This window comes from Stegodyphus dumicola, chromosome 10 (assembly GCF_044657685.1).
Source record: "Stegodyphus dumicola isolate Sdum_Otavi_A_Nest chromosome 10, ASM4465768v1".
Taxonomy (NCBI): Eukaryota; Metazoa; Arthropoda; class Arachnida; order Araneae; family Eresidae; genus Stegodyphus; species Stegodyphus dumicola.
The window spans coordinates 15,744,475-15,770,718 of NC_140777.1; the positions used below are offsets into that span (position 1 = coordinate 15,744,475).

The following is a 26,244-nucleotide window of genomic DNA, read 5'->3' on the forward strand; positions in this document are numbered from 1 at the left end:
TCAAATCTTAAACAAAACAAACACATCTTAAAAATTTATTATTTTTTGCAGCAATAAAATGATACACAAATATAACTTTATATTTTTGATTTGTATTCTACATTAACATGTTTTTAATAAAACTGATAACATCACAGCTATCATTTAAAAATTTATGAAAAGCTAATAAGAATAACCAAGCTTTCAAAAATATTATCAGTTATGAAATTTCTGAAATTTCATTAGCATGATTTCCAAAAACTTTACCATAAAACTTTTTATGTGTGTAATCTGGAAATTATGAAATGACAATGAAATGCATTAAAAAAATGTTAAAGCCTTTTAAAGAAAGCATAAGAAAAATAAAATGTAATCTTTCAGGTTAATTTGTCTCAGCAGCAACAATTAACACAGGAAACTTCTTCCTGCAAAAATTTATAACATACATAGGTACATACATACAGCTTGCAACAGTTAATTATTACCGATAAGCTGTTCAGAGAAACTACACTACTTGTTTGTTTTTAAAATTAACTGCATATGCAACAACTACTAACATATACAGCAAAATTCCAGTTATGCAGATAGCTTGTTCTTTCCTCTTGGCCAAGTAAAATTTAGATTGCGATTACTTTATTTAAATATTTTTATTTTTTCATTGATTTAAATATTAAAATATAATTTTCAAAAAGCTATTAAACGTAATAAACTGAATTGTATTAAATTAGTAAATTGACCACAGAATTCAACAAATAGTAAGCCATTAACATATATGCAATCACATAGCATATACAGTACAAAGTCTGTAATCCGGACGTCCATAATCCGGAATGATCTATAGTCCGGGCCTCAAAGCTACAAACTTTATGTGCATGCATAAACACATAATGCATTTACGCATGTGCGTTTAATGTATAACGGACGGTATACGCTAGGCTAAAATTATCTAAGGCATTTCAGTTAATGTTGCAGATTGCACTGTTCCTTAATCTTCTAATTGGATTTGGCTTATTATTTTTTGCAGACTGTTGAAACAATTTTATAAAAATTACGCTTGAACTTTCGATTATGTAAAAAGAGTTTCCAATTCTGGAGCTACCAAAGGCTCTACAAAGCGAAAGCATGTTTCGATGTCCATCAAACAAAAAGTGGAATTGCTGCAAAAAATGGATAAAGGCATGAAGAAAGTGACAGAGAGGTTAGAGAAAACGATTGGTTTATTTAATTAAGGCAAAGCACACTAGGGCTATCTGCCTAAGGGAAGGGATGCCTTTGTGGAGGACATTCTAAGGGGAACTGGCTCGTATACAAGTTGCACAGTAAAAACGAAAAAAATTCTATTGACAAGTTAGTCGGTATTCTCGGCACAGCAATTACAGGACTTGAACAGCGGAACTTCGTAACTGAGCAAGAAATCATGTCTATTCATAGAATTAAAGAGAAAGTATTAGCACATAAAACAAAGCAACTTAAACAACTTACATTGAAAGAAATGTTTAATAAAGTAAACAAATAAATATTGAGCCTTTTTTTTTTTTTTTTTTTTTTTTTTTTTGTAAATTTTGGTACCCTTTAGATTATAATTGCTCTATATTTCATAAATTACGGTTTCATATTTTTAATTTTATAATTTCTGAATGCCATCTTACCAGATTTAAATTGATGATCTATAATCCGGAAAAAACCTTAATCCGGAATCGCCCGACGAGTCCGAATTAAAGACTTTGTACCGTACCTTGATGCATCGCTCCAACGTACACAATGCTATTCCAGTGTTGTGGATGTTTGCACCACTGCACATGATACTTTGCATTAGTAGCAGTAATCTTTTGGTTTATAAACAGCAGCTCTGCCATGAAAACCAATAGTTCAAAGTTCATAATGAACTGCCATTGCGCTGATGTTCCATACAGAGGTTTCTTGGAATACCTATAAATTTTTCCTGCCAAGTTCATTTCACTGATTTCCACAAACATCTGCGAGTGCTTTATGGTTCCTGTCTACAAGACAACATGATCTACCACATCTTTGCTGCACAATTTAGTCCATGAACATTTCCACTTCGTAATATCATCACATATAGTAGAAAGAACCTAACATCGCAGAAATCCTAACATCGAAGCAATCCTAACATCGCAGAAATTTTACGAACAGACTTTACATAGTGGTGACAGCCAATTACTTCCCCATGTTCAAAAGCTTGAGTTTTAATCCCCATGTTCAGATTGAGTTTTAATCCCATTGTACTTTTCTTGCTTTGAACTAATATTTACTAACTTGCCTGGCTTCTTTTATACTTGTCTGAAAACTCAATGTCACTAGCAGAATCCACTATTACAAGCGGTGTCCACATACTTTTGATCATATGTACTGCCTAGTTAAAAGACCTGTTTCTTTCTGTTACTTTGAGGATATTACACTAGTTGCCTCCCTATACTAGTTTTGGGAAGGGAGTTAAAATATACAGCACAAATGTAGACAATTTCCATGAACTTTTTGGCAGAAATAAATAAAAAATAGTTTCTTGAAGTTGAAGCAAACTTTAGTTTTAATTTTCTTTTCTGGAAATCATTTAAAAAAATTTATTATTTAATATTTGTTGCAATAAAAAAATAATATTCCTTTCTTAAAAGAAAAGATAAAGTTCCTTTATTTGCATTACAGTAAAATACATTTGAACTCAAGTAAGACAATTATATAAAGTAGCCTGGCTATTTGGAATTCTAACGCATTAACTTTACAATTAATAAAAAAATTACTGATACTTGCCTGTGAGTTAAAAAACACTGAAATATTGATAAAATGCTAAATGTGGCTAGCTTTTATTTATCTTCGATACAGCATCATTATTACAACCCTTCAACAAAACTTTTTTTTTTTTTTTTTTACTCCTAAATTCAGTTTTTTAACCATTCTCTCATAACAACAACATAACAAAATTGGTACAAAATAATATGGCACTTTACACTGAATTTGAAATTTTTCTTCAGTTCATATGTCATCCTTGCAAGTTAAAAATCACCGTTTCTTCTGCCAATGGATTAAAAGAAACACAGAATGATTTTTGAATTAATAGCTTTTTTTTTTTTTTTTTGTTTGTCTGTTTTTGTTTTCAAATTCTGCAGCCACTTGATAAATTGTCTTTGGTTAATGATTCAGTTTAAGAGAGTTTTAAGCATAAGCAGTTACTATATTTAAGAAAGAAAGGAGAAACAGTCAAATAAAAATGAAGAATTAAACGGTTATTGCAAATTAAAGCTAGAATTTGATTTACACATTTACATAATCTTTTTAAGCCACCAATACATATTCACCATTAAAAAGGAAAAAAGGCATTAGGGCACTAAAATATGTGCATTATAAAAAATAGTCATGTTTCTTAGTGGCCTATAACGATTTTGGTCCAATTTTGAAAAAGTCCTTGCTTTTGAGAAGCCCAAATTATGATTATAATTTTTCAGAGATTTTTAAACTTTTTCTCACAGAATACTGCAAATAAAAAATTTTTACACATTCATTACATACAGATAACCATATGATTTTTACCAATACTATAAAACATGGCAATTCTCGTTTCTCACCAAAGCCACTAAAACTGACAAATACCATATTATTACTCAGAAAATATATAAGAATGAAATTTAGTTTTATAAGAATTTAAAATACTGAGTCAACAGTACTGAATGTACCTGAGGAGGAGGCAAGAGAAGATAAAGCATCAGAAGCGGAGTGATGCATGATAGGCGAGCAAATTTTCCCGCTTGTAGGCGAAGGCGAGGAGTTGCCAGAATTTGAAGAAGGTGGAGGTATAAGAACAGCATTTCTTCCCAGAACTGAGAAAGCACTTGGAGAGTGAGCTAAGTGAGGTAAAGGAGACTGAACAGGAGTTGGAGGCTGAGAGCTGAAGATTGTAGAAGACGGGGCTGTTCAGGAAACAGTGAACAAGTGTTACAGAAAATTAAAGAGAAAAAGGAAGGTCTGCTAGTTAAGTTGCACTGTTTATTATTATTAAGAAGTAAGTTTTAATTGTATATTGTTATTTGTACATAAGTATTAGAAGAGTTATGTAAAATAAATGCAAAGGTGACTGTGACTCCCTTTAAAAATCCTAAAAACTATTGTGGAGCAAAAAATTCAACATAATTTTTTTAATTTAGAACATTAATGTGAAACACATACACATGCAGACACATATAATTTTAAACATTTCATTAGTGAAGGGTAAAAAAGGCAAATTATTAAAATTCATTAATTAAATTTGCATTTCATTACATCCTTTTACACAGAGATACAGTTTATCATTTCTCAAAATTAAAAAAAAAATTAATAATAATAATTGCTAACTTTAGATTTTTTTCTCCTGGGAAGGTGCAATTTAAATTCATAAAATTAATCATACATCCTGCTACAAACTAATACATTTAAATTTTTCTTTGCTAATAACTCCTTGAAATTTCAATATGATTAGGAAGACATTTTGGTGTAGACAATGACTTTTCACTTAAGATTTCAAGCATTATTTATGACATTAGAACTTGAAACATGCATATAAAACAGGTGCTGAAGATGAAGAACCGTTAGAAAGAAGCAAATGGTTCATGAAATAAAGAATTTTGGTAAAACGTCCAAAACGTCTTCAGAAGGAATTCATATATATTTATATGTAATGAAAATAAATAATATTTTTACAGTCTGAAAAGCATCTAAGCTATCAGTGTTCAACTGGATACCTCTGTTTTACATTTTCTTTTAGTCTGAATACTTCAGCCCAAAACTTTACAGAATCATTTTTTTTCTCTTTCTCTGTGTACACTCATAAAACACTCATCTAAGCAAATTACGTTTACTCACATGATTAGGTATTTTCTCCTTCCTTAGTGACTACTATCACAGTGTAATTAGATGCATGTCTAGTTAGCAATTGGGAGTTGAATCCTGGTTAAGTCACAGCACATTTTGCATGTTTCCAGCTTCAACAAACCTAATGACTCAACAAAACATCACATTTGACCTTTTACTGAATTTCATACAGTATAAAGTTTTTTATTTACATAAGCTTTGAATGATATATTTTGTTCTAAAACAAGATCTAAGATAGATAGTAATGACACAGATAGAAGTATGCAGAACACCAGAACTTCACCATCAGTCAACAGGCATAGTCCCACCACAATCACTGTGTGGTTCAAATTTTGAGGAAGTACATCACGAAGGACAGACCGAGGTTCTCCCACTGTCTTCCATATCAGGATCCTGGCTCTACATTCCAGAAATCTGGCTTTAAGAAACTAAGATATTCAGAATTCTTGGTGTATCCAAACTACAATCATCCCAGTAAATATGTGTCGGCTAGATATGCATGTGGTAGAAATACTTGGATCTAGAACTTCATTATAAATGGAAGGAGAACTTTTTAACAAATTCTTAAAAAAAAAAAAAAAAAAAAAAAAAAAAAAAAAGCAGTTAAAAATTATGCAGAAAATGAAAATACTGATAGGCAGCAATTCTGAGGAAGAACAGCCCAAACGACAGTCCAAGGCTCTCCCACCCTCTTCTCTATCACTAACCTCTCAAGATGACTTTCAGCTCACTGTGCATTTTGACTGCTCCTTGTCTATGCTTAAAAACATCCATGCTTTCTCTAGGATTCAAGCCCAGGCCCATCCATATGACAGTCACCTTCGCTAACTGCTAAGAAGGACCAGGGGTCTACATTCCACAAATCTGGGTGTATACAAATTACTATCATCCCAGTAAAAATGTGAACTACTATCATCCCAGTAAAAATGTGACAGCTAAATATGCATAAGGTAGAAATACTCAGATCTAGAACTCCATTATTAATGGAAGGGGAATTTTTTTACAAATTATTAACAAAAAAAGGTAGTTTAAAAAAGTTATACAGAAGATGAAAATACTGCTGGAAGAACACAGTCCAAGCCCAAAACATTACTTCTTTTCCACTGCAGCAGAATGCAGACATCTTCTGATACAGACGATGCAAATAAATTTGATCTTCCATACAGTTTCACAATAAATAACGTTTCAGAGACAGTCTACTACTAATCATTCAGAATCGCACATGATACATGCATGATCATTAAAACTATTTTAGGAAGTTTATAGAAGTTTCAGCAATACCTGCAGTTAAGAAAGTTCTGCACTACATAACTTGTCATAATATCACAGATGCCAACCTTCACACGTAAAAAAAAATGGTATTTTACGGAAGGTCTGCGAACTGCACTATTTTGGGATGCCATTTATACAAAAATGAAACTGACTTCAATTTACTTTATAATGCATGATTCAGATTATTGAATTACTTACATGACTTTATCCCTACTATGATTATTTAAAATATGTCAAAACATTAATGCTTATAGAAATATTTTAAATTTTATATTCTTTGGCTATTTTTATTTCAAATTTGCTTACACATTTATAGAGAAAATCTGACTAGAGAAGAAGAGCTTTTATTTAACATAATACCTTTAAATATGATGAAAATAAAATTTAATGTGCATGTTATTATGTGGTTATGTAATACAGCAATAAACTTAGATTATAACAACAACTAGATTACACCAACAACTAGATAGATTTAGATGGTACAACTGATGCCAAACGGAATTTAGTTATATTTTGGGAATGTATCTATACTGATGTAGAACAAAATTCAATACAAATTTCAACTAATTAAATATAGGCTAAATTTTCATAAAAATTTTGACAAATGTTAACAGGAGATTAAGATAATTCAGATCAAATAAACTTTCATAAGAAAAATTATGCAACAAATCACTAAGGTTGGGAAACAGAATTTGAAAAATTTATGTTTCATTAATTAAATTAATTTCACTTACTGTTGAGAAATATTGCCAAAATTAGAGGTTAAAAGACCCAAAATTCCGTAATCCACATAGAGATGTGAGGAAAAATTGGAAGTCTCCAGTAAAAGCGGGAGAGTTTGCAGCGATGTACATGTACCTTTGAATGTGACCTTTTGTTACTAACCATGATAAGTGACACTATAACAGTTAACCACTTAAGCATTTCATTTTTTCCCTGAATTTGATCCCAAAATTGACACAAATTTTTTCTTGCATTGTTTTAGATCATCTAACATTTTTAAATGTGTGATATTTTTAAGTACTTAGAATAACATTTTTACAACAAATAAAATAATACAGTCAAAAGTCGTTAATTAGGACACCCATAATCCGGACCTCAAAGCTAAAAACTTTCTGCTCACGCGCCGCGTTGACACATGCGCATAGGCGTTTACGCGTGCGCTTAAGACCTTTACGACTGCGCATATGCATGTGCGCAAGTGCAGAATACGTTTTCGCGTGCACGTTTTATGTATAACGGACGGTATAAGCTAACTATCTATTTCAGGTAATGTTGATGATTGCGTTGTTCCTTAATCTTCGAATTGGATCCGTATTATTATTTTTTGCAGACTGTAAGAGCAATACTATAAAAGTAAACTTGAACTTTCGATTATGTCAAATAGAATTTTCGATGCTGGAGCTCCCAAAGGATCTACAAAACGAAAGTATGTTTTGATGTCCGTTAAACAAAAAGTGGAATTGCTGCAAAAAATGGATAAAGACATGAAGAAGGTGACATAGGGTTAGTGAAAACGAAAAATTTCGATTGACAAGTTAGTCGGTATTCTCGGCACAGCAATTACGGGACTTGAACAGCGGAACTTTGTAACTGAACAAGAAATTATGTCTGTTTATAGAATTAAAGAGAAAGTATTATCACATAAAACGAAGCAACTTAAACAACTTACATTGAAAGAAATGTTTAATAAAGTAAACAAATAAATATTAAGCTTTTTTTTGTAAATTTTGATACCCTTTAGATCGATCATAATTGTTCTTTATTTCATAAATTACGGTTTCATATTTTTAATTTTAGAATTTCTGCATGCCATCTTACCAGATTTAAATTGATGATCTATAATCCGGAAAAACCCTTAATCCGGAATCGCCGAAGTCCCGACGAGTCCGGATTAACAAGTTTTGACTGTAGTATTTTTCTGGAAGTTGTCTTTCTTCCTACATAAGCATCTAACAAGAAACTGCATATGCACCTAACAAGGAAGTTATATTTATGGTTATTATGCTCAATTAAAATTACTACAATTTACATTTACTTCAACCTTTTTCCTTAACCTCCTCGGTTCGTTTGTATCACATGTGATACAAAAGTTTCATAATTTTTTGTGAAGGCTGAAACGCAGAAAACCTCGTTTAGTCAACAGTTGGCAGTATTTGTCCATGATTGCAATTTCTAGTAGCGTCTCTGAATTGAAACAATATATCTGCACGTCGTCAAAGTAAGTATTTTTTTCTTATTTATATAGAAATATTAAACTATTTTTTAAATATGCTTTTTCTTTGCATATGTATGTTAGTAAACAGCCAAAAAAAAAAAATGTCTACTGAAATATTTAAGCATACTGTCTTGTGAAATTTGTTTGTCACTTATGAACACACTTTTTAAATCAATTTTGTTTTACTTTTTAGTTATATCTGGGGGGGGGGATTTGAAGACTGATAGAAGCCTTTCTTGAGTTAAAATCTTTAGTTGAGGTGTTTGCTTTCCATTTTTACCCATTTTTTCCTGATAAATTTTTACTTAATAAGTATTATTTTCAGTGAAATATTTGACACCAGATGAAGATGATTATCAAAGCGGTAATGGAAGTGAGATGGATGATGATGACGAAGATCAAGATGTAACTTTTCACTTTTCTGCTCCAACCCAAATGGGGAACCAGGCTGGACTATTCTGCATTTACACTCAGGATTGCAAGTACACTCATCCAACAAGAAAGTGCTTTTGAACCAGTCAAAACAGTAAAAAACTGTCTTTACAAAGTATCATTTAGTGGATATCTAACCATCTACACGACTGATTTGATATAAAAATAAGACCTTTATGGGCAAAACAGTAAATACAACAGAGAAATGAGACTGCTCATACACTGTTATGGGCAAATCAGTAAAGATCTGAAAGCAGTTCCCATGTGGTGCAAAGGCAAGTGGTTAATAACATGAAGTCTGCCAATAAGATATTTGTACACACAAATGTCCTTCATTGAAAACAGAGGGATATTTTCACATCAGATGAACTACCAGGCCATATTTATAACAGCAGGTGATTTATTTTCTTTATTTGCTTAAGGTTATGAGTATGAATAAAAATGATACACCCATCTCACAGGAAATTATTAGATATATTTTTGTTGATCCTGCTATGGCACGAATACTGAGATGACAGAATGTCAATGTGATTATCAATACTGCCCGTCACTTTCCTGAATTTTAATGGCAGCCTGTCAACAAAGAGGACAAATTACTGGCTATGCTGAGAGACACCAGAACAGTGTTTATGTAAATGTTATTAGTTTTGTTCTAAATTTGATTATTGTAATAAAACAGTCGTGAAACAGATACAGTACAAAGTCCGTAATCCAGACCCGTCGGAACTTCGGCGATTCCGGATTAAGGGTTTTTCCAGATTATAGATCATCAATTTAAATCTGGTAAGATGGCATGCAGAAATTATACAATCAAAAATATGAAACCGTAATTAATAAAATAAAGAACAATTATGATCTAAAGGGTATCAAAATTTACAAAAAAAAAAGCTTGATATTTTTTTGCTTACATTTGTTAAACATTTCTTTCGATGTAAGTCGTTTAAGTTGCTTCGTTTTTTGTGCTAAACGCACATGCGTAAACATTAAACGTGCATGCGTAAAGCATACAAAAAAAATGTTTGTGGCTTTGAGGTGTGGATTATAGATCATTCTGGATAATGGACATCTGGATTATAGACTTTGTACTGTATACTTCAATGATTGGTACTCTTCTGCTATTGGCACTGTATTCACAAACGTATGTATGTAGGTATATGCATATACACACGTATACACACATATGTACATACTACATACATATGTTTCTGAATCTGGTCTTGATAACAGAAGAGTACTAAATGGTTAGACAAACGTGAAGCAGAATTCGGTACTTTTCTGTTTTGCTGCGCAAACAATAAAGTCGCCAATAATGGTACAGCTGATACCAAACGGAATATCTTTGCTGGTAACCTTTTATCTTTCATTTTCAAAACAAGTCGCAGCCATTTCTTATCAGATTGATTGTTTCTTTCAATACTTACTGGCATACAATTACACAGAATTTTTACAAGTTAGTTAAATTTTATGCCTTAAGACCATTCATGGTAATTAATTAGGATGCAATCACAAAACTGATTCGAAGGCGAAAATATAGAAAAGGCAAAATCAAGGGTTAGATTTATCAAATCTAATGAGAATGCCAGTTTTACTGAAATAATTCTTGCATTTAAACTTGTATTCCATAAGATTTAATTTAAGATTTAACTTGAATTTAATCTAGATAATTACTGAGAGAATTAGATTTTTGTAGCGTAGCTTACGTGAGATAAGATCACTTGAGTCACGTGATACGAATCGGAGAATCAGGATGTTGAACCATGAAACCATAGTAAATTCTTAAATTAATGTCTTTTTTAGAAATTCATTGCCTTTATTTATTGGCTTTTTACAAAATTTTAAACCATATTAAAATGTTTATGCCTTCAAAATAAAAAATTCTTAGAACTAACATTTGTTAACATTTTTTATGTGTATACTGTTTGCTGTCACCAACAAAGTCTGCTTGGCGAGATTTGAAATGGCAAAATGGAAAAGTACCCAGAATTCTTTCATCTGGTAGAAGCCAAATAGGATCACCTGAACTGCTTTTACAAATTGCTTAAATAGCCCAATGATCACCACGGAGAGATATGCTCTCTCTTGATGATGTGCTTTCATAGCCTCTTCGGAACCCCACATCACTGCATTCTTCTAGTAACGCTGTATAACCTAATCAATATGATAATGTAATAAAAATGTGCATAACTTCTGCATAGCTATTTATTTATGTACTGCTGAATTTTGTGTAGTTTAGTACAGTAATGTTATCAGCTACTTTGGTTTTAATCATGGTTCACACGAAACAGGTCACCTGCTATGAGAATATCAGCTAGGATTGTCTTCTCTAAAAAATGTTGCAATGTACTAAAATTCCATTAACAAATGTTAAGCAATAAAAAAATAATAAAGAAAATAATAAAAGAACAAATTCAAGATTATAATATATTTTTATTTGCTTTAGCTTACAATTTTTTATTTGCTTACTTTTACAGAATTTAATGACCTCAGGACAAAATGGCATAATAATACGTTACATTTTGAAGCATGTCTAGATAATAAACAGCAGAAAACTTAATATTACATAATGAACAATCTTAACAACTTTTTTCCCTAAACTTTTAGCTACAAATGACATTACAATCAACTTTACTAAAATGAAAGTAGTAAATAATGGGCTGTAGTGTAGAATTGGGCGCACCTTCGATTAGCGACAAATTTTGTTAAATTTTGCTGATGAAACCTCATTTCCGGTTACCATGATAGTTTTAACTTTGTTTTAGCTTCCTGATTTTTTTTTAATGAAAATAGATCGATGTGTACATGGACAAAGTTAAGGCAATGCGCAGTGCCTAGTTTGTGGCATTCTGTGATTTTTTTAAGTGAAAATAGATTGATGTATACATAGACACACAGTTTGTGCAATTCTTTGACTTCTTATTTTGGTTCTGTGTAGAAGCCATCTTGAAATTGTGCCTTCCTGGCACTGATCTTGGCATCAAAAAAGAATCGCCAAAAAACAAGGGGCACCCAATTGTAAACATTTACCAAGTAATGCTTTAAAGCAGGGGTTCTCAACGGGTGGTACGCAAGAGAAAAATAAGTGGTACGCAAAGAAGCAAAGTATTTTTAACTATTAAATTTAAAAATTAAAACCCCAACATTCTGATTGAGTTTTCCTCTAACACTCGTAAATTTATGCTATCTAGCCTTTGTTTAAGAGTGGTGGTGGTAGTTGTACTTTGTAGTGGTGGTACTAAAGGTTTTCAATTTAGGTTTAGACGGTACGCGTTTGTCAAAAGGTTGAGAACCAATGCTTTAAAGCAGCTACTGTGATAAGATTTTACATCTCTTAATAACTACTGAAAAATGATGATGGAAATATTTACAAAGGTAAATTAAGACATGTAACTATCGTAGTCACTCTAAAAAAATTAATAAATAAATAAATAAAATTTACAAAGGTAAATTAAAACATGTAACTATCGTAGTCACTAAAAAAATTAATAAATAAATAAAATAAACTTATGTTATTAATCATAAAATTTTAATTCCTGAAATGCACGTTTTTAATTATTGTATATGTAACCCTTATAAAAGATGGGTTTTTAATTTTGATTAACTACAATGTAATATATATTTTTATTTTAATACTTTTTAAATCAAAATGGTATTGAAATATGTCATTATAGAGGGAAAAAATTTGGTACTTAGTATTATCGCAGCCACCTTAGTAGAAAATTTACCAAATCCTAGCAACCATACCCACAATACTTCTTCAGACAACCATGTACAGTCAAAAGTCGTTAATTCGGATACCCATAATCCGGACCTCAAAGCTAAACACTTTTGGCGCATGCGCCGCATTGGCACATGCGCACAGGCGTTTTACGCGTGCGCGTAAGACCTTGACTACTGCACATATGCATGTGCGCAAGTGCAGAGTACGTTTTCGCCTGCGCGTTTAATGTATAACGGACGGTGTAAGCTAAAATTATCTAATTATCTATTTCAGTTAATGTTAATGATTGCGTTGTTCCTTAATCTTCGAATTGGATCCCGCTTATTATTTTTTGCAGACTGTAAGAGCAATTTTATAAAAGTAAACTTGAACTTTTCATTATGTCAAATAGAATTTCCGATGCTGGAACTTCCAATGATCTACAAAACAAAAGTATGTTTCGATGTCCAACAAACAAAAAGTGGAATTGCTGCAAAAAATGGATAAAGACATGAAGAATGTGACAGAGAGGTTAGTGAAAACGAAAAATTTCGATTGACAAGTTAGTCGGTATTCTCGGCACAGCAATTAACGGGACTTGAACAGCGGAACTTTGTAACTGAACAAGAAATTATGTCTGTTTATAGAATTAAAGAGAAAGTATTATCATATAAAACGAAGCAACTTAAACAACTTACATTGAAAGAAATGTTTAATAAAGTAAACAAATAAATATTAAGGGGTTTTTTTTTTTTTTTTTTTTTTTTTTTTTTTTGTAAATTTTGATAACCTTTAGGTCATAATTGTTCTTTATTTCATAAATTATGGTTTCATATTTTTAATTTTAGAATTTCTGCCTGCCATCTTACGAGATTTAAACTGATGATCTATAATCCGGAAAAATCGATAATCCGGAATCGAAGTCCCGACGAGTCCGGATTAATGACTTTTGACTGTATATGACAATTCTTTGGTTTTAACAACCAAAGTCACCATTTTGATAGGCATTTCTTTTTACTTTCGTTGTTTTTCAAATTTCAACAGTTTTTTAAGGGCAAATCATGTTTATGTTTTTTTTTTTTCAAAATTTTAAAATGTATGCTTGTAGGATTCGCTTGTTGGAAGAAAGTTGAGTTTTATCAGGCCTTTGGCAATTTGGGGGCAAAACTGTTTAAACTGTACCATATTTCTATAATTATGTACTAAATGAGTGAATTATATAAAAAGAATACTGATGACTTTATTATTAATGATAATTACTAATACATGCTCTGGCATGTTCCCCCAGCAAAATACAATTGACAAGTGAAAGTTTCTCTCTCTCTACAATAGGTGGTGTTTTTTGAATGATCATCTTAAAATCTGAGCCAAAACAAAAGACCATTTATAAAACATTTACTGACTTGGAATAATTACATAGTTGAAATGTAAAATATGCATGTAATACAAAAATTTTGCAACAAAAGGTCACTGTTCTTTTTTTTCACTTCACAAAATTGGGCAAACTGCACCAAGGTGGTTACGCTAACATGTAAGCACCAAAAAATTTTATTAAAAAATGAGAACTTAAATCTTTATTATATGCGGCTTAAATGTCTGTTTGTCGCCGATAGTTTATTGGTTTCTTGCTTAACTGTACTAGCCAATGAGGTGAAGTTGCCATGGCATTCAAATAGTCCATATACACTGATACCATACATGCAGTTATCATTGTTTTAATTTTAAATTATCATGGTATTTAAGAACATTTAAGTATTTTTAATTCATACAATTGTTGCTTATTATCCATTAAACTATATTTGCATATGAATTACCTAGAAACTTGCAAACACTGAGAAATTAAAGGAGACAAAACCATCTAACGAGTTGTGCATAGTACATCTCATCAGGTAGGTTTACCCAAACTCCTATGTTAAATATCCTTTAGCATAAAGAGTTTTAAATTTTGCCCGATTTTATTCTGACATTGTATTTTAAATTGAATTTTCAGCTGAACGCAAATTGAGCGTATCAGGGGGAACGTGAACATTTGTTTGCATTAGCAATCATCTATTTTTGAAATGGTTTATAACTCAACACAAGCTGAGCGTGTCAGGAGGAAGGTGAACATCTGCTTGCATTAGCAATCATCTGTTTTGAAACAATTTAAGGCTGAATGCAAATTGAGCGTGTCAGGGAGAAGGTGAACATTTGTTTGCATTGGCAATCATCTGTTTTACATAAAAACTAAGTCTTAACATAATTTCTTTTAAGAATACTTCCTAGAAAATACAGAACTGGAGAGAAGAGAAAAGGAGCTAAAGCTGCACAAAAACAGCTTTCTCAACAAAAAGAAACCACTGAGCAGAGAAAGACAAGGCTTGCTTCAGTCGCAGAACAAACGTGTCTTTCTCGGCAAAATGAGACTGATGAGCATAGAGAAACAAGGCTTGCCTCAGATGCAAGACAAGAAAGCCTGTCTCGACAAAATGAGTCCCTTGAATAAAGGCAGGAGAGAAATGCAAAAAAAATGACAGAGTAATGCTGACCAAAACGCAAAAAGAATTAAAACAGTTTCAAACAGAGAAATTTTATTTTTTAGCAATCCCAATTTAGCAATTTTTAGCAATCAAACTTCAAGTTAGAAACTAATCGATTTGACAGTGGCAAGGAGGGATTTTCTCAATGTTCCAGGTATGGAAACATTGTAGTTCCACTAATTGGAAATTATCCACCACTATTAAATAAATTATTGACTAATCAGCATCCAATAGCAAACAGTACATGGATAGCATTCGATCCATTAATAGTTCGTTTGCTTTTGCATCTATGGGAAACAAACCAATTGACTTGCCCGAACCAGGAATTTATTGCTTTCGATTTCATGGTCAAGTTTGCCATCAATCTGAAACTTTGCATCCTTCTGATGGGAAAAGAAAGTTTGCTCAATTATATATACCTGATCTCTCAGAAGCCAGTTTGGCACGTTAGTAATGGAATAAAAGAGTTCCTGAGACCTTACTTAATGAAATGGGGGAATTATTTCAAGACATTAACCCAATTGGTTCTGCATATAAAATGATGCACGAAGTTGAAAAAAAGTTGGCTTCTAATGCTATAGCAATGAGGCAGCAATCAGCATTGCCATGGCCATTGTCTGTGATCGTAACTTAGATAAAAGGCATTATAATGTCCAGCAAGCCAACGAAGTGGCTGTCATATTTGAAAACACTGATGGAGAACCACCACATGAGTGAGATTTAATAATTTACCCAAAGACTCAACCTGGGCAAACTGAATTAAAGCGAATCAGCACGTGGGATCCAAATCTTGACCCCATGATGTATCCTTTCCTTTTTCCACGAAGAGAGCAAGGCTGGAAGTATAAACTTGGCTTACATAATCCTGGGAAAAAATAGATCGCAAATTTCAGAAATGGAATTTTATAGCTATATGTTGTCAGTTTGAGACAACTTTAATCTGCTTATAATGGCAGGAAAATTAATTTAGCAACTCTTTTGTGATTGGTATTGCCGAATGGGATCTGGGCAGCTTTATTACATTAGCCCTCACCAAAAAGATCTTAGAACTGAAAAATACAATGGTCTCTCTGACTACTTAATTAAAGAAGACACTGAAATTCCTGGGAAAAAGATAGTTTCACCATCTTCCTTTGAAGGCAGTTCCAGGAACATTCAACAAAGATTTCAAGATGCAATGTCTATTATTACAAACTTTGATAAGCCAGACCTTTTTGTAACAATGACATGTAATCCAAATTGGGATGACATCCAGAATAATTTGAAGGATGGCCAAACAGCTACTAATAGACCTGATATTGTAGCAAGGGTTTTTAAAATTAAGTTAAAATCCCTATTAAAAGATTTAAAAGATGGACTCTTTGGCAAAGTCCAAGCAATGGTATATGGCCACCGAGTTTCAAAAAAGGGGATTGTCCCACTGTCCCATTTTAATAATTTTAGACAGTGAATCAAAGCTAAAAAATGAGACTGACATTGACAAAATTGTCTGTGCAGAAATTCCAGACAAAGTCAATTCGCCAAGCCTTTTTGAAATTGTAACAAAGCACATGATTCACAGTCCGTAAGGATTAATAAACCCAAACTGCATTTGTATCGAAATTGACAAATGTAAAAAGGAGTTTCCGAAAGCATTTGCTATCTTCACAAATAAAGATGTGAATGGATATCCAAAATACAGACATAGAAGGACAGAGTCTACAATAATTGGCAATAAAGTAATGGATAATTCGTGGATTGTGCCACACAATCCTTATTTACTTTTAAAATACAATTGCCATATAAACATAGCAATTTGTGCTTTATTTTCTTTATTTTCCCCCTAATACTTTCCCCCTTCATTTATTTTCCCCCTAATACATCGCATAACTACGCGCCCCTGTGTGAAAAACTGTGGCACTGGGAAATGAATCTTGTACGTTTTCTGCGGCAGTTGGGGTTTAAAACATCCTCCTGCTGATCTTGCTATGCCAGAAAATCAATATGATCTGGAGGAAGAGATAGCACTTGCAGAAAAAGATAAAGAGACTCTTAATGCTCAAAAGAGGTCAGCGTATGATTTTATTTTAACAGCTTTAGATGCACCAATCAATAGTGGCAAACTGTTTTTTCTTGACAGTCCCTTGGAGGATCTGGAAAAACATATCTTTATACAACTCTGTTGAGGTACTGCAGATGAAAACAAATTTCTGTCCTCTCTGCTGCTACAACAGGCGTAGCTGCAAATTTATTACTTGATGAAAAGACAATACACAGTCTTTTTGGATTGCCAATTCCATTAAATGAAACCTCAGTATCTAATATTAAATTAAATACTGACAAAGCAAAGCTTTTAAGAGAAGCAAAGCTCATAATAATTGACAAATGTACCATGGCTTCAAACCATGTTTTGGATACAATTAACAGGTTGTTAAAAGAAATCATGAAAAATTATTATCCATTTGGAGGAAAAGTTTTACTTCTTGGAGGTGACTTTAGACAATGTCTATCAGTATTGCCTCATGCTCCACACGCCACAATAATACAAAATAGCATAAAATTTGCAAAATCATGGGATTTATTTAAGAAATGCCCACTGACAATGAACATGAGGTCAAATGACCCCAAACATAATGAGTGGCTTTGGAAATTTGGAAATGGAACTCTTTCTGATGATAATGGATTGAATGAAGATGTTGTCGAGATTCCTTTGTCAATGATATGCAAAAATAGTTTAGTGGATTGGGTTTTGTAATAAAATCCAGCCTGGAAACATCAGTGAAATTAGTGAAAGGGCAATATTGTGTCCTAAAGATTTTGATGTAGACAAACTAAATGATGATGTCTTAAATATCATAAAAGGGAACGACACGACATATTTAAGTGTTGATTCTGTTATAGCTGATAATAAAGCGAGTGCCAACAACTTTCCGATAGAATTTTTAAATATTTTGTCGCCTTCCTGGCACGCCCTCTCACAAATTGAGGTTAAAGACTGGAGCAATTATTATGCTGTTAAGAAATCTTAACACCAGAAGGGGTCTTTGCAATGGTACAAGACAAAAGGTTCTCCAATTGAAAAATAATGCCATCTTTGACTGGCTCCCCTAAAGTGAAATACATGTCATTCCAAGAATTGATTTGGCTCCATCACAAACAGGGTTACTGTTTTAATTGAGACGTAGACAATTTACTGTAAAACTTGCCTTCGCTATGACCATCAATAAGTCTCAGGGCCAAATGCTTAAGCGTGTTGGCATTTCTTTACCTGAGCCTACATTTGGACACAATCAACTTTATGTTGCCTGTTCAAGAGTTTGTGAAAGAACGGACGTAAAATTAAAAATAATTGATGGTCCTCTGCAAGGCGAGCTTAAAAATGATGGAAAGATCTACACAAGAAATGTTGCGTACAAAGAGATATTTGACATGTGAATTAACATTTTATTATTTAAGTCACTTTTATTTATTGAGCTAGCGGTGGCTCTTAAGAAATGTAATGCCAGTGGTTTTCTTCATTGCACTCTACTTTGCATTTTATCCTACTAAGCAATTAAACAAGGGGGAAACCCCGTGGGGCAGTAAGCAAAGGGGCATCCTCGCTGCCTACCCTGGGTAATTCAGTTTGAATTAGCAGACACCTTTGCACAAATCCTTTTAATTACAATTTATAATATCTAGAACAGCAGTCATTTCATATGACTGCTGGGCTTTCTAGTATTTTATACGTGGGATCTTCAAAAACTACAATTTTTTTATAGAACCTGTGCACATATCTCTACAGAATACCTACACATATCTATGAAAATTGCTCCAGAAACTGCATCTAAAATTTTACAGAATGCTATAAAAGGCCTCTTAGTAAGTTTATAGAAAACTAGAACGTAATTTGGCAGGAGTTAAAGAAGTTTAACACTGGATTTTTTAATAACACATTTTTTTTAATGAAAGATAAAGAAAAATCGATTAAAAACAAAAACTCACTATAAATAAATGAGCTTACCTAACAAACTAGCTGTGTCAAATATACCCTTTGATGGGGGCCGAGGACTTTGTTCAGCATTATCCATAACACAGATACAATTTTACCTATAATATAATAAAAAGGTCAACATAAATTTTAAAAAAATTATTCTAGAGTTAATCATGGATAGTGTAATCCTCTTTTACAGTATTTATAGAACTACTTCTTTACCTTATTACCTTATCTTGTGTAATAATTTACACTTGTATTTCTTTAACAATCTGAGTGACATAGCTTTATGGATCTGCTTATGAAGAACTACTTAAACAGCAATTTTTTGGTTAAATTTGCACAATTAATTATGTTAGTCCTTAATTATGTTATTCATTAATGTTAAGAACATTAAAGAAAACAAATCATTTTTGTTAACACAGTATAACACATGAAATAACATAAAATCTCATGCTGGGATAAAGGTGGCCATGACAGTCAAGGGGTTACAGAGATATTAAAAGTTATTCTTTCACTATTCAGATTATTAAACTTGAACACGAAAAAATTATACAAAATAAAGTAATAAATGTTAATTCATAAAAGGCATCGTAATTTGTGATTACATAAATAACTACTCCCTTATTTTTATAATTTGAAAAGAATTTTTTAATTTTTTTTTTAAAACTTGATTTTCCTTAAATCAATCAATTTAATTCTATTAAAATAGATCAGTGGTTCTCAACTCCCCCCCCCCAAGCAGCACTTTAACACTTGCTAGCAGATCATCCACCCCTCCTCCTTTCCAAACTTAGAAAATACACATACATTTCTTTAAATTTCGATTATTTTCTAATATTTTGATAATATGACTTTTAAACTTAATTTTTATAACTGAAACAAGAAAAAATACAGAAAATATTGATAAATACCACAAGTTAAATCAAACTAATTTTTACTTCCTTGTACAAAGTAAAAAGGAAGTATTGTAATCGTGAAAAGTTTCATGCAGCATATTTCAACGAAAATATCTATTTTGACCACTATCGAATGCAATTTAACGATGTTTTTGTGTGATATCTGTATGTAAGGACAGAATAAAATACTCTTTTCCTTAAAAAATTATAAAACTGCTTTAAAATTAATTCTGAAGAGAATTTTTCGTGGCGTCTGTACGAACGTATGTACATACGTAGGTACGTATCTCGCACAACTCAAAAATGAGCAGCCTTCGAACGTTGAAATTTTGTATATAGAACTCCTATAACATGTAGATGTTCACCTCGTATTTTGGTTGCAATTGGCCGCACCAAACGTATAAAAATATATTTATATATATATCCACTCTGTTACCCAGCTTAGTGATCTCAGTTTCTTTACTCTTATATGTTTGTAAATTGTACATTTTTTGCTTTAAAAATGATTGTATTATGTTGTTTTTATCTTCCGGTTAAGGTTTTTATGGCTTTAGTAAATCTGTATGCAATATTTTTAGAATTATCAACAGTTTTAAAGTTGTCTAAGTGCCGCTAAGCCTTTTTTTTTATGGCGGCCATTGATATTAACATTTGAAACAGGAGACCAGTGGATTTGTTGCCAATCTAAAGAAACTTAGTTTCGCAACAACAAAGATAATGCATTCATTTATTATTGCCAATTAAAACATGCTTAATTCTTTCTGGAATGTTTTTGAGGAAATAAGTGTTTAAGATTTACTTCGTAATTTTTAATATAGATATTTTGAATTTTTATGTATTTTTGCCTTCTTGCGAAGTGAGAACTGAATTAATTAAATGAGAAATATTCAGTCTGTGAAAAACTGCTTCTTTTTTGTTTTGTTTGCTTAATTTCTTTTATACATCATTCTAGCTTTATTATAGTATTTCAATAGAACATGTGGCAACGATTAGATAATTCTATTCCTTAAATGATATAAATTTTGTGCATTACGAGTTATAATATGAACGAAATACATAAGTTAACTGTTATATAATTATTGGATTATATAACAGTTAACTTAGTTTCTGTTATATAATTATTATATAAGTTAACTGTTATATAATTATTAATACTGTTAAGTGAATCTAGCGCCAGAGTGTCACTATGGTAAACAAATACTAAAGTGAATTTTTAAAGAATGCATTTATTCTATTGTGGTTTTTATGCGCTGTCGGCAAAGTAGATTTAATTCAATCCAATAACTTTAAATGAAATGCAAGAAAAAATGTGTATAATTTAATATTCCGTAAAAGGAAGTCATGTGGTGTACACATCAGATTTTTTATATTCATAAAATAAAACTAAATACAATAAATAAATAAAAGGCTGACTACATTCCCTACCCCTGAAATTAGGAAATCCTCCCCAGTTGAGAACCCTTGAAATACATAATTAGTTAAGTTAGATTTAATTTACCAAAGCTAACAAAGAAAATCTACTGTTGAATTTTTCAATTATAAAAAGCTATAAAAGCATAAACATACCTTCCTGATGTATTTCTGTAATAATAAAATGCAGCCATGGAGCCTAAAAATGAATTTAAAAAAATCTATTTTAACACTAATAAATTAAAATAATAGAACTTTAAAAAAAAGGGGGGGAATTGTAAATTGAGAAAAGAAATTTATATGTATAAATAAATATTCAGCTGGTTCAACTAACTTGTGTATTGCTGCAATAATTAGCAAAAAGTCATTCACAAACTGGGAAGGGAAAAAAAAAAAAAAAAAACTGCTATGAATCTAACTTAATGCAAGTAAGACAATTTAAAAATTCATATTTTTTTCCAAGAGTTATGAGCTACTAAGTATGTTAACAAAATCTGAAAAATGATAAAATCGAATATAATTCTTAAAATTATGCTCGATGTTGTTAAAATACATTAACCCCTCAAAATATTACTCTAAAAGCAATTTCAAATTCATTTAAAGGGCAATAAATACTTCAATTGAAAATATAGATAAATTTAATTCTCATAAGAATTTAAGGCCATATATAGACATAAATTTGGGTACTTATTTACAAATCGGAAAATTTAGAACTACCAGATTCCTTGACACATCAGAGCCGTTTAAAAGTGATCACTAACAAAACAGAAATCAGAATAAGCAATTTAAAAGTCCTTTGGAAATATATTTCAATGGTTAAAAAACAGCCACAATGAACATACACATTTTACTTCAAAATAAATGTTGCAGTGGAATGAGTACATTTCGTTTAGATTTATTTATTTATTTATTTTAAGTTCTGTTGCCAATAAAGAGGAATTTTTATTTAATCCTTTTAACTTCTAACTACATTTTAATAACATTAGAATATGACGATTAAAAAAATTACAAATTTTGTTTTTCTTTCTCCTCATTGCCATTCTGAGATCGTAAAACTGCATAAAAATGCGGATGTCTCGAAATCGAATTCATTTTTTAATTACGCTTGTCTCACAAGTTACACTTACAAAATTAAATCGCTAGATTTATCATTTTAGTCAATTCTGCTATGAATGCAGAATTGATTTTTTAAATTGATAAAGGCTTTCATTTCAAGTCATTGAACACCTGCTTAAATAAGCAAATTAGGTAATAACTACTTAATAAACACACACACCAAATAAAAAAATTGAAAGCCGAAGAAAGGCCGATAAATATCAAAATTTCACCAAATAGCGATGCTCTATGTTTATTTTAAACTTTTTCCTCGTTAGGTGATGCAAGGGCACTACAAAAACACCGTAGGCTAGCCGCTGGATGCCCCGCTGGCAATCCGAACCATGATATTCGAAGACCAAATATTCATTTAGGATATTCATATTTATCAGTGCTTTATTTTTAATACATCACATCAGAAAGAACTCAGAACACTCTGTGGAAATTTAAACCTGAAACATAAAACACATCTAGCGAATTTCGAAAACAAAAATTTTCGGATATTTTTCAGATCTTTAAATAAAATATTCGGAGAAACTTCTTCCTGACCACATTCGAAAACTCGAATAAGCGGATTATTTCGCAGATATACCGCAGTCTTTTTTTTTTTTTTTTTTTTTTAAATAAAACAATATATCGAGTTGGAGTTAAATTTACGCATTATTCCAACATGGAATTTATATTTAACAGTGGCAACAGCAAAATATCAGTTGTTTGGAATTGTTTTAATGTTAATGTACGCAATTCTCAAAAAACAAAAGTTTTAAAATGATTTAAAACAATTCAAATAACATTTTTACTGTTGCCAAAAACAAATCTAAAATACATTTTAGAATAATTGTGCAATTCCATTGCTCCAACGTTAATATTTCAAATCATGCTTTCTTAATTTATGTTGATTCCGAAGGAATTTCTGTTTAATTACAATTTCGTCTTTAATTGCGATATTCGATATTAAGTTAATCTCGAAGTACATACCTAAGAATTAGCAGGAATCAGCGTTAATAAAAGGCTAAATAAGTTCATTCTGGATGAATTCCATGCAAATATATTTAAATGAAAGCTATAATAATACTGTATTCGTAATTCAAATATAAAGATAAACTACCACGAATTTTTAATTATTATTATTTTAATTAACACCTTGGCAAAATGGAGAAGTTTTAGACTCAAAAATCCACACATAATAAATACACTTCCGGAGACACATTTTCTTCAGAATAAGTGTTATTCTTCCATACGCTTTTCAATTATTATTACATCGGTTCAAAAAATTAGCTTACCGAGGCGACGGTGAAGTTCAAACCACAAATCTCCAATCGCCATCTCGCCCAAATAATATCAGAACCGAAATATGAAGGAAAAGGAGTCTAGCAAGGAAGCAGCGGGGCTGGTAAAGCTAAGCAATCGATCTGCAGGAAAATACTCCAGAATTACAGCTGATATTCAAAGAGCCGTCGAGGTCGTTATGTATAAATGGATGGATTCCTGTATGTATTACGCTAGTCGAAGCGAGCGCCCAAGTGAGAGGCGCTTGGGTATGCACTGCTGTCTCTTTCATTACATAGGGATAAAGATTTCGTTATAGACTTGTCTCACCGGCTAAAATGGTGGAAAGAGTGGAAGGAACCCAAACAGGTCATAGTTTCACCAATATCTACACTTTCCATTGCATTTCAATGATCGTATAACTAAGAGCGACAAGATTTTATACCTGTTGGTTATATAAAACAGCACGATTAACAAAGCACACTGTAATCTCTTTCTCACGCTTGAATCGTAAAAGATAAAACACTGCAAAAATATGAATATTTTGCACAGTACATAAACAGGCAGATATAATCTACAGTCTCAAATATTAAATATTGTATGCATTATGTTCCTCGAACTATGGAAAAACGGCGGCATTTTAAGTTACCAAATACTGAACACACACGAGTTCGGGTTCGTAGCACTACATTTGTAGCACGGTCGTTAGCATAAATCGAAACAAGATTCTATGCGTGTCCTAAAACTAAGTTCTCACGCAATACAAAGCGTACATTCTACAGAATGAAAGATATACTAAAAGTACATGTTTCTGGAAAAGTATAATAACAAGTGTGTTACCATAAAACAATCTCAAACAGTAATAACACTATACTTTAAAATATCTAAATTGTTCTGTGAAATTAAATTTATCTAACAGCATTATTTATCAGAATTTAAAAAGTTAAAATGAAACATATATTCATAATCCCTGACAGATTTTTCAAAGAAATACCGGAAAAATAAAATGTCAGTATTACTTTTATATCAAATACAGTAAATAATTAACTTCTGAAATGGTCATAAAAATTAATTAGAAAGTAACAACAGACATGCATTTTAAAATTTATCAAGAAAACGATTTTGAAAGAAATGTTAACTTTTAATAAGGTACTTCAAAAAAGCTACTTAATAGAGTACTAATGTCAATATTTCAAACTATAAAATGTAATGATTTTACGATATAAATATTTAAAATTTTTAGAAAAAAGAAAAGCAGTTATGGATTTTAAAAAATCATTTTAATAATTTAAACCTCAAAGCAAGATATATGCCTCCTCCCTGCTAGCTTGCAAGTCAAATTATCTAGTATTTATTTCTTAATTACATTTATTACTGAGGAACTTGGAAAAAATGAATAATTTACACTTTTAGAACAATTGAAATCATTATAATATGCGTTGCACACATTTTACAAGCTTCATAATAAAAAAGACACTGTTTGGGATTCAATAATTTATTATTTATCACATTTCTCTCGTAATTACAAAATATTCTTAAAAGTTTCGTTTTGGAGCGATTAAACCCACATCGTCATCAATACAATTGTAAACACCCAAATTTTTACTGTTGCCAAAACAAAATATAAAATATGCTGTTGCCACTCCAGTTTCTCTCTTTAGAAATATTAAACTGATAGATAATTCGCATTGGTCTCATAAGTATAAATGTCTTTCAATTAAAAATAATACTAAAATTAAATATAAATAAATTAATAATTAAAATAATTTGATAGCAAAAATTATAAAAATGTACATTTTAGAATAATTATGTAACTCCGCCGATACATGTGTACATTTTTACCTTTTAATTAATCATTAAAATAAATTTCGCTCATTACGAGTTAATAACATTAAAAAAGGTTTTAAAAAATACCGGAAAACGAAACTACGCCCCCCCCGGGAAAAGGTTCAAAGAACACCCTAATTATAAAATTCTGTGTACTTCTTCATGAAAAGGTTAATGTACGTCAGACAAACCTTAAGTCATTAACGGATTAGCAATCGCGCAAGTGAATTTCTTTATCTAGGGTTAACAGATGGCGACGGATCAAAAAGAAATCAAAATTTCGCAAACTGGCGGTCGCTGATTAAAAAAAAAAAAAAAAAAAATAGTGGGGGAAAGAGGGAGGAAGTAGATTTACACGATCAATAACATGCAAATACTCATCAACAAATCCCAGCCTTGCGGGGTCCAGCCGTGGAATATATCGCTCCAAATGTCCTGTCGGCCATCAAGAGACACGCAATTAAAACGAACGGACACACCTTTTTTTGGAAGCATCCATGTTAGAGAAATAATGAGACCGATGGATATATATGTGAGAAGGTGGAATCTTCCTGCTTTTCAACGACTAACTCTCCCAAAAGCAGAAAAGGGCGCTTTAACAAAAATCAATAACTTCAGACATCTACTCGTTTGTGGAGGTTCTTTCGTTCTCCATCATTTCCCCAACCCCCTCTTCCTCCTCTTCGTCATCATTCCTTTCTTATATACAGCAAAGCAGCTCGAATGCCATTTTCTCTCAGCTTAAGACCGATGTACAATAGCCGAGCAAGAGCCCCAAAGGCATCGCTGAGCAAGGATGCGGGAGAAAGAGAGCT

General features: G+C 31.7%; 1 protein-coding gene across 20 annotated transcripts in view; it reads right to left on the bottom strand.

Moving 5' to 3' along the window:
• LOC118193846 (bromodomain adjacent to zinc finger domain protein 2B-like) overlaps nucleotides 1-26,244 on the bottom strand; it is a 356,880-nt gene that overhangs the window by 146,897 nt on the left and 183,739 nt on the right. For 16 of the 20 annotated variants that reach the window (XM_085824642.1, XM_085824639.1, XM_085824656.1 and 13 more), the window contains 3 exons: nucleotides 21,395-21,437; nucleotides 18,960-19,045; nucleotides 3,669-3,902 (listed from right to left, as the gene is read on the bottom strand). In XM_085824642.1, coding sequence (XP_085680768.1) covers nucleotides 3,669-3,902; nucleotides 18,960-19,026 — 301 coding nt within the window. In that variant the 5' untranslated portion in view covers nucleotides 19,027-19,045; nucleotides 21,395-21,437. Of the gene's footprint in view, nucleotides 1-3,668; nucleotides 3,903-18,959; nucleotides 19,046-21,394; nucleotides 21,438-23,616; nucleotides 23,820-25,784; nucleotides 25,975-26,244 lie in introns of those variants that run through there. The other 4 variants (XM_085824657.1, XM_085824658.1, XM_085824644.1 and 1 more) reach the window with 3 other exon arrangements.